The sequence below is a fragment of the Equus przewalskii genome, chromosome 3 (genome assembly GCF_037783145.1).
Source record: "Equus przewalskii isolate Varuska chromosome 3, EquPr2, whole genome shotgun sequence".
NCBI classification, from domain to species: domain Eukaryota; kingdom Metazoa; phylum Chordata; class Mammalia; order Perissodactyla; family Equidae; genus Equus; species Equus przewalskii.
In genome coordinates this window covers 80353808-80367382 of record NC_091833.1, presented here as the reverse complement: position 1 = coordinate 80367382, position 13575 = coordinate 80353808, and the positions used below count along the sequence as shown (strand labels likewise).

General features: G+C 38.0%; 1 protein-coding gene across 15 annotated transcripts in view; it reads right to left on the bottom strand.

Annotated features, from left to right (window-relative positions):
- Positions 1-13575, bottom strand: part of FRYL (FRY like transcription coactivator) — a 245331-nt gene that overhangs the window by 34437 nt on the left and 197319 nt on the right. For all 15 annotated transcript variants that reach the window (XM_070614997.1, XM_070615000.1, XM_070614999.1 and 12 more), the window contains 6 exons: positions 12627-12817; positions 11186-11280; positions 9497-10104; positions 9105-9202; positions 4027-4197; positions 2060-2200 (listed from right to left, as the gene is read on the bottom strand). In XM_070614997.1, coding sequence (XP_070471098.1) covers positions 2060-2200; positions 4027-4197; positions 9105-9202; positions 9497-10104; positions 11186-11280; positions 12627-12817 — 1304 coding nt within the window. The remainder of the gene's footprint in view (positions 1-2059; positions 2201-4026; positions 4198-9104; positions 9203-9496; positions 10105-11185; positions 11281-12626; positions 12818-13575) is intronic.

Here is a 13575-nt window from a genome sequence, read left to right as displayed (position 1 = left end):
ATTTATATTTATCTTTTACCATCTACTGAAAAGAATAGACAACATAAAAAAACTACTTTTTTGCTTATTTATGGTACCAAAATCACATCTCAACCTTGTATGACATATGTTGTTTCACAGCTGACAATTCTAGGGTAGGAAAAAATGCCACGAGAAAAAGGAAGTGAAAAATCTTTGGCAGAACAGAGTCATCCAGTTTAGTTAATAACATCTTAATATGAAGACACCTAAAGCACAAAATATTTAATAACAATAGAACTGTCCGTATTATGACATTTTAAGCATATCATTGTAAAAATCAGTTTGTTTCCATTTAACAAAGTTATGGCTAAGTAGAAATCATCATCTTTTTTTTCTGACAGAGATAATTAGAAACTCTGGGCATTGTGAGGTGCTCCAACATTTCCAGGGATGTTTCCATAAATTACATTGGTAGCTGTGTTCCAAATGTAAACGACTATCAGGAGTTCAATTCTGTAAAATGTTTAATGTTGGAATAAAGCAAAGTCACTATCTGTGATGACCCGTCAGCTAAATATGACCTTGGTTCACACAACATCTAAAAATAAACTTGAAAAGAAATTTGAGTCACCATTTTGAAATTAGGAGATTTTACAGCAGAACCCAGATTTCTAGCTTCTTTTTAAAAATTCGAAGTTCTGGCCACCCTGGACCAGTCCTCCAACATGGCAACTGTTAGAGGAAGCCAGGTTGTGCCGTTCCTTTTAGATGGGGAACGTGCAATTCACTGAGTCATAAGTCTATGCCCTCCTTTGGTTACTTGCTTTCTCAGTGGGCATGTGGGCTTGTGGTTCTGAACAAAATAAATGTATTTATATTTTATAAATTAGTAACTCAATGTGTTTATGTTTCTGTGGAAGATCCAGCAAATATTTGATGAGTTAACTTCTTTACACTTTAAGAAGAAAAGAGAAATGTGCTTTAGGAAAAAAATACAATTGTTATTTGGTGAAGCCTTCCTCAATAAGAGATAAGGTAGAGAAGATACAGGGGGTCACCAAAGAATCTTAGGTTCTTTTGAATATTTGCAATCACCAATTTTCAAGGGAATCTGAAAAGTAATCTGGATTACCTAACTGAATAATGGAAAACATTTAAATCCAGTTTTATTACTTTCAGATACAGACTAGGACACAAACTCATTCCTAGTCAAGTATTTCCATTTGTAAGTTTTGCTTTAGTGAATGCAAATATAACTGGAATAGAAACATAGAATATTAATCTGTGAAGGTTCTTAAAGAGTTTGCTCTCTGATAAGTTGTATCCACAATACTGATCTGCTCAGCAAAGCCTTTCTTAACAGATAGTTCACAGGTGAAATTTAGAACAGACCAGGTTGATATGACATCACTTAGATTAAAACTTTCTACTTTCTAAACTTCTGGTGCTTTTATCAGACACAGAAAGCAACTCTAAAATACAGACTCTTCAAAGGGCTCTTCTGTTTCTAAGAGTAATATTTGTTTATTAATTATGTAGAATCTGATTAAAAATAGGAAGGTACAGGGGCCAGGCCCTGTAGTATAGTGGTTAAGTTCAGTGTGCTCTGCTTCAGCGGCACAGGTTCACAAGTTCGGATTCTGGGCACAGACCTACACCACTTGTCAGCCATCCTGTAGCAGGTGACCCACATATAAAACAGAGGAAGACTGGCACAGATGTTAGCTCAGGGAGAATCTTCCGCAGCCAAAAAGTAAAATAAAGTAAAAGGAAGGTGCAAAGAGTCACAATTCTAATTGTACTGTCTAAAGATGGTGACTGCTGCCATTTTGAACATCCTTTCTAGTCATTACTGAAATGTATATTAGTAGATGTAATGGTTAAAATTCAAATTAGGAATTAGACCAATGTTACCATTCAGATTCTGCTTGTTGTCACTTACAAGGAGAACGTTTTTCCACATTGTAAATATTCCTGAAAACATGATTTATGGACTAGCCACTTCCCTACTCTTGAACATTTAAGATGTTTCTGATTTTTATGATTATAAATCGTTTTGAGATGAATATTTCTATACATAAGTTTTGTGGTCACTCACCTGTACGTATTTGCCAATAATCTTTATGATCTCCAGATTAAACTGCTTGACGGGGGCAGCAGAGAGGTCAATGTGACTCAGAAGACTGTAGATGATCTGTAGTAGCGACTGCTGCATACTGGACAACCCTTTTTCTAACAGCTAAAAGCAAAATTAAAAGGTGTGCTTTAATCAAGTTAAAGAAAATTCACTATTTAGATTTATGATGTTGAAAAACAACAGATTTAAACCATGAATTTATAGCTAGATGACTAGAAATCCAGAGACTAATAAAGGTAAAAGGTGGTATCTATTTATTGTTATTTGTCCTCAGTTCAGAAAAGAAAGTAGATATTTTTCATCTTAATCTTAGCATTTTCTTTTATTTCCTTAACTAATTTAGTTGAACACCATTTACTTTAGGTTAAGAAGAACACCACTATACCACCATCCCCAAAGAGTGCCTCCCCCAAACCATTCATGCCAGCCACTTATTAGCCATGTGATCTTGGACATGTTTCTTAACTTCTCCAAGCCTGATTTTTTAAAATAAAATAGCGGTAACACCTACTTCATGCAGTTTGCAGGACAATCAAATTAAATATACGTAGTTTTAAATATACGTAACTAGCTTTAGAACTGTTGGTAGTAATACTTTGAGAGTTATTAATAATAATACAACAAGGACAATTTACACCAGTAAGAGCAACATTTGGGGCAAAGCAGTCTCTCTACCGAGTGGACAAATGTTGCCCTAATGTGATGCAAACAGGCTGCACTGTGCCAGTCCCAGACCTTGGAACCCCACGATTAGATCCTCAGGGAGTACTACTGTGACTTTAGTGGTGAGCTTTATGATGGCTCATGTGAAGCTCAATGTGAAGCTGGTCTAAGGCACTGCAATTCAAAGCCAATTAAGGAGGTTAGGCCTGGTTTATGTTGGCCCTGGTCCTAAAGGTACAGGTGTAAGATAAACCTAGGGACTTGCATTCACTCGGGTTAGGAAGCTGTCAGGCAGACAGCTCACACTGTCAGCTCCCTTGAGTCTAAAGCTGACAGGAGCAAACCTATCAAAATCAATGCTTTAAAAAAATTCACACCAGTCCTGAAGCATTTCATGATATTCAACATCAGTGACGTAGCTAAGGTAAACAGTCTGATGAGCAATACGTAAAATATTTATCGAGTTGTGAATAATTTCTTTTAAGTTTACAGTGTTTTAGGTTTAATTTCTATAGGCCGACTTTTTAAAAAGGAAGCTATTACTTTATTATATGCTGATAAACATTCTTAGCGACCAAGAATTTCTTCCTTTTGAGGTTCTCCTTGTGGCTATCGACTCAGTAATTCACTTTTCTAAGCATGAAGTTACTCCCTCAAGAAACATTAACTTTTTATGCCGTTCTAGGGCTAGTTTTTTAAATAATTTCATTTTTAGCCACCAAAATCATATTTTAGATTAGGAAGCAAATGTATCATCAAAATAAAGAATTACCCAGCAGAAATGCCTTTGCATGCTGTATTATTCTAGAAGGGATTTCAGAGTCAAGAAGGAATTTTGTGGAAACAAAAATAATAGCCATTCTCTAGGATCAAGACCAGTAAAAACCCATTTTCCATTTGAATTAAAATTACATTATTTTGAGTTTTATGTCACTTAAGGACAGTGAATGAGGAAATACACTCAAAAACCCATTTTCCATTTTAAATAAAGTTGAGGTTTGCATTATTTTGAGTTTATATCACTGAAGGGCGGTGAATGAAGAAATAAACACTGAAAACGGAAAAAAAAAACTTTATAAAAACTTCCTTTATCCTTGAAAGGAACTACCCATATTTTTCTTTTAAAAAAGATGTTATCTATATTCCCTCTCAAAGACAGTTTGAAGATTAGTTAGCATCAGTGCTGCTTCTAGAAATAAGTCTACTTGAAAATTTTGCCACAGAGCGGCTAAACAGCCCCCTGCCCGGTTTTCTTGTAAATTTACCTCTGCAAGATAAGTCACCAGATTGAACGTAGTCTCCGAGAAGGAGTCATGCAGGTATCTACACACTACGTTGATCCAGTTAGAACAGTCTCGGGAATACGTGTGTGTACTGTACAAACTCATCATGTGAGCCAGATTGACAAGCGTTGGGCATTTTTCTTCTGCACAAACCTAAAAACACCAAAAAAAAAAAAATTTTATCCACCTAAAATAAAGATATAAGTTTAAACTTGATTTTATACTAAAGGTATTTAATGAAAATGTTAGATGTATATGTTGAAGCTTTAATGCATTTTATTTCAGTACAGAAGAGTTAGAAGAGAAGAAAAGCACAAGGCATTCTTAAGAGAACGACAGACAACATGGAAAGATGATTAACACGTCAAGCACTTTCACAGGTGTTAAACAGTATGGCTTTTTTCAGTCTGATGCTCTGTAAGACCTTCTTTGGTAAAAACCCATACGTGGTTTTGTGAACCATATATGTTATTTTGTACCTTTTGAAAAAAAGAGTTTTGTTTTGTAAAATCTATGGTTCAGGGCACAAGGAAACATGCTGGCTCAACCTGGGAATTCTCAGCGAGGTTCAGAGCTGCTGTGCCAACAAAGAAACGCTTCGGTCTCAAGCTCCCCAGGGTCTCTCAGTAGAGCAGTCAAGTACAGACAGCCTCAACACGTGTGAGGTATTCAGAGGACCTCACTGGAGCTCTGATAATACTCTGAGTCTTGCAGCTCCAATGAATGGCAGTCTGCAGGGTGGACCCCAAACGGCTCTTCAGGAAATCACCTAAAGCTCTTCAGGTTCTTGGTCAGTCATGTAGAGGCCACTTCAAAATGTATTGACTTCTAGAGTTTCTTTGACACAGTACTACGGAATCTGAATCAACAAACGTTTGGGAGGATCTTACTGACCAAATGCACCTTCTTAGTCTGTTCCTTGAGTTATTGGTGAGGACGTTCCTGAGCCTCCTCTGGGGGACACCTGAACCATGCAGAACTAGAAAAGGGCCATGCTAGTCTTTCATCCCTATCTATCAGAAAAGGCCAGCCTCAGGAGGCCACCCCATGGCTGAGTGGTTAAGTTCGCGCTCCACTTTGGTGGCCCAGGGTTTCACTGGTTCAGATCCTGGGCGCGGACCTAGAACCGCTCATCAGGCCTTGCTGAGGCACCGGCCCACGTAGCACAACTAGAAAGACCTACAACTATTGACTGAGGGTATTTAAGGAGGAGGAGAAGAAGAAGAAGAAGAAGAAGGAAGATTGGCAACAGATGTTAGCTCAGGTGCCAATCTTTAAAAAAAAAGAAAAAAGAAAAAAAGGCCAGCCTCACTGACATTGCTTTTAGTTTTCCTTTTTTCTTTTTCCTTGCTTAATCTTCCATCTTATTGATGTGTTATATGTATTCTCACAAACTGCCTAGAACATTCAATAAAGAAAGTAGAGTGTTACCTTTTTAAATATATATATTTTCAACTTTCAGAAGAATATAACTGACTTTTCTTTTGATTCATCATGTGGACATTATCACTGGACAGGTCTGGGACACAAAGTTGTGCAAGATTGTGCACAGACTATTAACACAGTAGCTTAGAAGCTATTTTATAAAATCATTAAAAGAAGCTGATTTCATGCATTAGCCTTTTACCCATAAAACAGACACCAGGAAGAAAAAAGAAAAATTTGGTTGATATTTCTTATCTGTATTTCAAAATATAACAATATTTTTAAAAATCACATAATTTTATAATTTCACAAAAATTTGTTACTCTTCTGGAAAATTTTTTTTTCTGCTTTTTTCTCCCCAAATCCCCCAAGTACATAGTTGTATAGTTTTAGTTGTGGGTCCTTCTAGTTGTGGCATGTGGGACGCCACCTCAACGTGGCCTGACGAGTGGCGCCATGTCCATGCCCAGGATCCGAACCAGTGAAACCCTGGGCTGCTGAAGTGGAGCACCCGAACTTAACCACTCGGCCACGGGGCTGGCCCCAGGAAAAACATTTACACTTTAAATTCTTTATAGTAAATTTTTTAATTTAAAATTTTTTAAAGTAAAATTTTAAAATATAAAATTTTTGCTGAAGAATAAAAACATTGATAGAATTCTTATATTCTTAAAGAATTTTTTTTTAGAGAATGATTTTTTAAAACGTATTTTTGAAAAGACAGAAAATTCCTAGGAATACATGCTGTGCAATTATATAATAAAGCCAATGGTTACAATTTAGTTTTGAAATTTCTGAATTACCAAGTTAAAATATGATCCCAAGAGTATGTTTATAAGAAACTTTTTTAGCATACTATTTTTGCCATATGAATAGCTAAAAAGGACAATATTTGTCCTAAGTGTTGCCTCGTTTTGAAATTTCGTGCTCTCCAAGGGTGCAAACAGCAGGGCTAAGGATATTTGCATAATGAGGAAGCACATAATGGCAGAAAATTACTCTCGACAGTTTAAGTGAGAGAATAATTAAGGAATCAATTTAATCCACATCCTGCAGGTTGCTGAAAGCACACGCAAGGAGCCTTTGTGTGCTGCTCAACAGGAAGAAAACAGAGTTAAAAACAGTTTCTGACTCACAGGAAGCCATATTTGATTTCTTAAAAACAAAAAAGATATTTGGGAATTTCCCGTGCTTGGCCTTGGTCATGACAGCAGAGGCTCAACACCCCAGGGGCTCCTGCGTGGGCCAGGCCAGGCGAGGCTGTGCTCCTCACGTAGCCCAGAATTTGGCAGAAGTTATGCAACACGTGTCAGCTGCCACCCTTAAATGCTTCTACTTCCCTTATTATAGGGGATTCATGCTTTTCTTCATACCTCAAAGTAAGCCAAAATACTTTTTTTCCTCATGTTTTCTTTCTTACCCCTCATGTAGGAAAAAACTACTTGTTTACAACATTTTTCAAATGATGTGTCATTAGAATATTAAAATGAAAGTCATTTTAATAAATTATTTATTTTGTATCACTTTTAGACCTCCTTAATGCAAACACATATTGATGAAGCTTTTTTTTAGGCAAATGATCATTTTCAAAACTAAGATCTTTCCGGGGCTGGCCCCGTGGCCGAGTGGTTAAGTTCGCGTGCTCCGCTGCAGGCGGCCCAGTGTTTCGTTTGTTCGAATCCTAGGTGCGGACATGGCACTGCTCATCAAACCATGCTGAGGCAGCATCCCACATGCCACAACTAGGTGGACCCACAACGAAGAATATACAACTATGTAACGGCGGGGGGCTTTGGGGAGAAAAAGGAAAAAAATAAAATCTTTAAAAAAAAAAAAAAACTAAGATCTTTCCATTGATTATAATAATGGCTCTTTTTTTTTCCCCCTGCTGAGGAAAATTTGCCCTGAGCCAACATCCATTGCCAGTCTTCGTCTATTTTGTATGTGAGCTACTGCCACAGCATGGCCACTGACAGATGAATGGTGTAGGTCCACGCCCGGGAACCAAACCCGGGTCGCCAAAGCGGAGCACGCTGAATGTAATCACAGGGCCCCCAGGGCTGGCCCAATAATGGCTCTTCTTTTTAAATACATGGTTTTAAAATGATTATGTTAAGAATATCTCCATATCTAATTTATTTAGAAATTTAATTAGGGGTGGATTCAACAGATATTTTATTAAATATTTTCTTGTCATTTATTAAATATTATCTATCAAGATAATGAAAAGGTTTTATTCTTGTTCCTGTAAATGTGACCAGTTGGGTTGGTTGTATTTTCCCACTACATTTGCACCCAGAGATAAAGCTGCACTTACCAGTGTTGAAATCTGGTCCATGGAAAGGGGGGTGTTTTATCTGGCTTTCTACATGCTTGCTGTTTCCAATTACTGCTGTGCTACTTGTTAACTGAATCTTAGTTTTTAAAAACTTGCCTATATAAAAAGTTCTTCCAGAGAAGTTTACTTGCTTGTTCCCTTCTGTTGCAAACTTCTCTGACTGTTCTCCCAGGGCTGTAGCTAGATCCTCTTACTGATCTTGCTATTCACTCACCTCCTCCAGGTCACCCAATTTCCTGTGGTATGTATATTACTTGTAACTTTATATAACTCCTTCTTGTAACTATTTTTATTTTCAGTCTGAATAGCCTTTTCCCAAGACTCAATGACTGACCAAAAAAAAAAAGTTAAGAATTAAGTTTAAGCAGAATTCAAGGTACTTGAGAGATCTTTACTGTTCTTAAGAGGGGAAATTATTAAAAATATAAAATGTCAATATCATATTCTTTTAAAATTAAGAGCTATAACGCTTTTAAGCAAATGTTAACAGACAATTTAAAAATAGCTAATGTTCTTGTTTCAGAACTGTATGGTGGGAGGGAAGGAGCCAAAGAAGGAAGAAAAAAGAATGAAGGGAGTAGAGAGAGAAGATGAAGACAGTGTTAAAAGGAAAACGGCAAACACAGGGAAAGAAAACTTTCAGAATCCCAAACTCCATTATGCTCTCTTCTTCCTCAGGGTCTTTGCACGTGCAATTTCTCCTGCCTAGAAAACTCCTACACTCAGTCCTGCTCTTTGTTTCTCACCCAGAGATCTTACTTTGTTTATTCCTATTCAGCCTTCAACGTCTGCTTATATATGACTTCCTCGACGAAGACTTCTGCTTTATGTGTCCCTAGAGGACTCCGCCTTCCATTGCACTTATCAGACTCTGCTGGGATTGTCTTCTTACTTGACTGCAGTCCCACTATAAGGCCCATGAGGTAAGCAGTCTATCTACTTTGACTATCATTGTATTTCCACACCTAACCCAGTGCTCAGTAAATATTTGGTAGCGAATAAATGAATGAATCAGAAAGTGACAGAGAGGTAGAGGATAAAGTAGGGAAACGGAGCAGAAAAAGACTCAGACTCAGAGAAGAGTTACTCTAATTAAGCAATTTTATTCACTGTCATTTGATCAGTTGTAATTTACATCATTACTATGCAACTCCTTTATATGAATAAGAATAAAAGTTTAGATGTAAAATTCACATAGGAAGTGACAGTATAAGGATTTTTAAGAGAGTTCCCCCCTTAAGATAAACTCCAGAAAAACTTCCCTTTAGTGTTATCTTTCAGTGTAACATTGGCTTACCTTTGCTATTCGACTAGCTGTTTCTTTGCAAAACTGAGTTGGGCTGTCAAAATGCTGGATTAAGTGAGGCAATAAGCAAAGGATGTTAAGAGGAAAGCCTATCAGGAAAAAAAAAGCAAACAATAACCAATTTTATTGCACATTATTTTAAAAGTTAAAGGTATTTTTTTCAATGGTTCACGGAAACCATTTTCTTTTTATTTCCTGGGGTACTCGATCTTCTAAATTCTTTTTTTCGCTTTTACCAAAGAATTTAAGCTACCTCCCATTAAAAAAAAAATGACTATAACTGTTTGTGGAAAAGCAGAAATTAGTAGATTTTCAAACAAATGGTTAGTTTACATTTCACTACATTAAAAAGCAAAGAGTTGGTGCAATTCTATTAACGTCACCTGACAACTGGGAAGGATCCACCAAGGTGTGTTTGGAGACAGCGATGAGTTTACTGAGGAGGTGCACGGTCATTTCTTGTGTAGATACTGAGGTAAAGCCCTTCAGGAAGAGCTGCTGAAGGCCTGGGAAATTATTCCATTTCAATTTACTTTGTACATTTTCAATCTTCTCTCGACTCTCTGATTTATCCAAAGGCAAATGGATAAGCAGTTTGTTGAGAAGCCTGAGAGCCAGGAGGTATTCATATTCATAATCTGATTCTAATAAAGATGCTGCTATCCAAAAAATGGTGGCCATCAAGTTGGTAGGCTCAGTAGTGGACTGCACATCATACATTCCTTTCTCTCGTAGAGAGGAAAGGCTTCTCGTCCTTGCTAAACTACTGCTATGGTTTATCCGTCCATCCATTATATCCAGTGTGTTACTCCGCCGCCGGTCACCTCTTCGGTCACCAATTGAACTTAATCTCAAAGAGTTACTTCTTGCATTGCTGTTATATCCCAAATAACTGCTACTATTAATGGGACTTGTGCTTAGATTGAGTTGTCCAGTGCTTTTCCTGTTAGCTGCATACTTGTTTCCCATTATAGGATCATGGTATGAGGTTCTTCAAAAAAAAAAAAAAAAAAGAAAAGAAAAGATGAATGCATGCACAACCACTTCTTTTGCTATGTTAATTTTACTCTCAAAAACACTGAAAAACCGTCACTGTTACCAGGAAAAATCATTTTTAAGTATATCTGACTTTGCTTAATCCGATTTCATTTCTTTCCTCCATATTAAAATAAAATGCACAACAGTATCTTTTCTATTGTGGCCAACTGTTTCCTTTGAGTTGGATGACGTTGAGCTCGAAGTACAGATTCTGCGACAGCAATTACTGATAACTTTCAGCTCCAGAATTTAGTAAACAGGTCCAAAGCATCATTTATCTTATCCCCGAACTTGATGGTCCCGATGTTCCTATTCTCTCAATGCAGATTCTTTCCCAAAGAACCAAGCTCAAAAATTTATTTTTGATTTCTCCTTCTCCCTCAAATCCAATTATCAGTGATGAAAAATATAATTACAGAATACTTTCACTATGTGTCAGCAGTATGTGAAATGCAAGGAGTATCAGACAGAGTCTATTGGGGGAGACTGATATGTAAATGGATAAATTTATATAGCCTGTTAATTGCTGTTATTAAAATAATGAAGAAAAAAACCTATGAGAACCCAAAGGATGAAATAATTAGCACTATCCTGGGGGACTGAAAAATGCTTAGCTAGGAGGGGCTATTTAGGATGGACCTGAAGATAAATCAACTCTGGGATTTGCAAGGAAGAGAAAGTGGAAGGAGAGGCTACGCCAGGGAGAAGGAACACCATGTGGAGGGTATGAGTCCTCAGGGGACTGGCCTGCTAGGTGGGCAATGGGATGTTGAGGGTGGCAGGATGGAGCTTGTCAGTGAAGTCACGTAGCACAGCAGAGAGATCTCTGACCAGGACTTAGAGGAACAGCACTGCCACTTATTAGTTGTGACTTTTCTCAAATCCTCACTGTCTGAGGTTCATTTTCCCACTGGTATTATTATTTTTGGTATTATTCTTACTTACTAATATTACAATATAATATTTTAGTTATACATATTCAGCTACTGAAGTTCTATGTACAACCCTCCAGGTTGCCAGGTTTAAATTCTTACTGAGAAAGGGCAGAAAGAAGATCATAATGCTTCATGGTTTCAGCCAAAGTGTCAATTGCAGACTCCAACGTGAGAAGAAGCTCAATCACAAATCCCTAGAAAAAAGGGCAGATTTTAATTAATTTTGCTCTGGGAAAAAACAAATTGCAATGGACTTCCCAAGGAGATTTAAAAATAGACAGATTCCACCTTAATACTACAAAATGATTAAACTCTTGAGCAACATGCTGCTGCTGACTGATGAAAACTCATCAAACTAATGGTATAAACTGATTATAATGACATCACAATTCATTCAAAATTGCTCAGGCCAGGAAGCCAGGAACCAGCCTTGTTACTTTCTCTCACGTCTAAATCAAATCCATCAGCAAGTCTCGAAAATATTATTTTAAAAATATATCCTAAAAAATCTGACCCCTTTTCTCTACCTCCATAGCTTTCCTTAATCTAAGCTACCACTATTTCAGCCTGGACTCTGACCACAGCCTCTGAACTGACCCCTCTTGCCCTCCTAAGGACTCCACCTGGCCGCCAGAGGGAATTTTTTTAAAAAGCAAATCATATCCATCACCCTCATCTCAAAACTTTCGAGTGGCTTCCCATCTAGTTTCCCTACTAGACCCCACATGATCGGGACCTGCCTACCTCCTCAAACTCCGGCCTCTGGACGCCCCCATCCAACACGCTCCAGCCACAGTGCTTTACCTCATGTTCCTCAAAAAACCCTATTGCTTTTGCCTCAGGAACCTTGCACTTGCCAGTCCTATTTCCCTCTGCCTGAAACGTTCTGCGCCAAATTATAACAGGACTCTCACTTCATTTAAGTACGTGTTCAAAAATCACCTTCTCAGATGATCCTACATAAAACAACTCCTTCTGCCTCATCACCCTTAACCCATTACGCTACCTTATTGTTTTCACAGCATCTGTCTAAGCAAAACTGAGTTATGTATTACAGGCAAATTAAAGGCTTGTTTTCCCAATAAAATGTGAGCTCCTGAATGCCAGGAACTTTGTCTGCCTCACTACCATATTCCCAGTGTCTAGAACGATGCTAATAAAATCATCACTCTGTATAGACTTAAGTTCGCAAGTGCAATATTTCACTTACTTTATCTTAAAAATGAAATCTCATGTTCGACGTTACATTTAAATTTCACTTCCTGTCTCTTTTACTTTGTGATCATCCTACGATAATACCCAGGGAGGAGTGTGTAAATGTCAAGCTTTCTCTGATAGGCACTAAATGATTCGATTCAATTAGTGTGTTATTAAATATTAATTACAAAACTGTACTTAATTCTTTGCCTGCTTGTTAACCTCTGCCATTAATAATTCTATATCGCTATAATTACGCTCTAGCTGCAGTGATCTGTGTTTGGCAGTAAGCCTTGACAATGAGCAGCTGCTCCAGAACTGCGGAGGGAACTTCATGAAATACCTGTGCATCTTCCCCTGGGTCCCCCACAGTTTCTACAAGTCTGGAGAGAACATCAGAAAGCGTAGTTGCAGACAGAGGCTGCTTTAGTGCCCTGAAAATCTGAAAGGATCTCCCAGCATAGTGTCGAGAAGAACAAGAAAGTGCTGTTTGCAGAGCAACTTCGCTAAGATGATGTTCCAAATGAATTCCTTCTGTGAAAACAAAGGAAACAAGTAAGCAGTCCTAGTTTTTCAGAATATAGGGGTTATAATCAGAGGCTAATTTTTCTTTTTTTAAAGATCATCTTTTTTTTTGGTCTGCTTTTTCTCCCCAAATCGCCCAGTACGTAGTTGTATATTTTAGTTGTGAGTCCTTCCAGTTGTGGCATGTGGGAGGCTACCTCAGCATGGCCTGACGAGTGGTGCCACGTGGTGCCCAGGATCTGAACCAGTGAAACCGTGGGCCACTGAAGCAGAGCATGTGAATTTAACCACTTGGCCACGGGGCCAGCCCCCAGAGGCTAACTATTTTAAACCCAGTGCCAAGCAGTCTCTGGCAAACCGGGTAGGCACTCAAATTTTATGTCAATGCTTTTTCTTGTCATTAAACTCCATTTGCATTTTAGATGACTCTTCATTCTAATCCCCAGGGAAGGAATCCTTGACAACAGGGTTTCTCAACCTCAGCACTATAGACATTGTGACCAGAGAGTTCTTTACTGTAAGGGGTGTCCTGCAGTGTATGATGTTCAGCAGCATCCCTGGCCTCTACTCAACTAGACACCAGTAGGAACCACTTGCCCCTGCTCCTCGATTGTGACACAACGTCTCCAGATATTGCCAGGTGGCTCGAGGGGCAAAATCACCCTTCATTGAGAACTCTTGCTTTAGATATACATGTTTTTACTACAATTTTCAGAATTTTAGATCATAGAAGCCTGTACCAGTATAAAAAAGAATTTTTAAGTTTG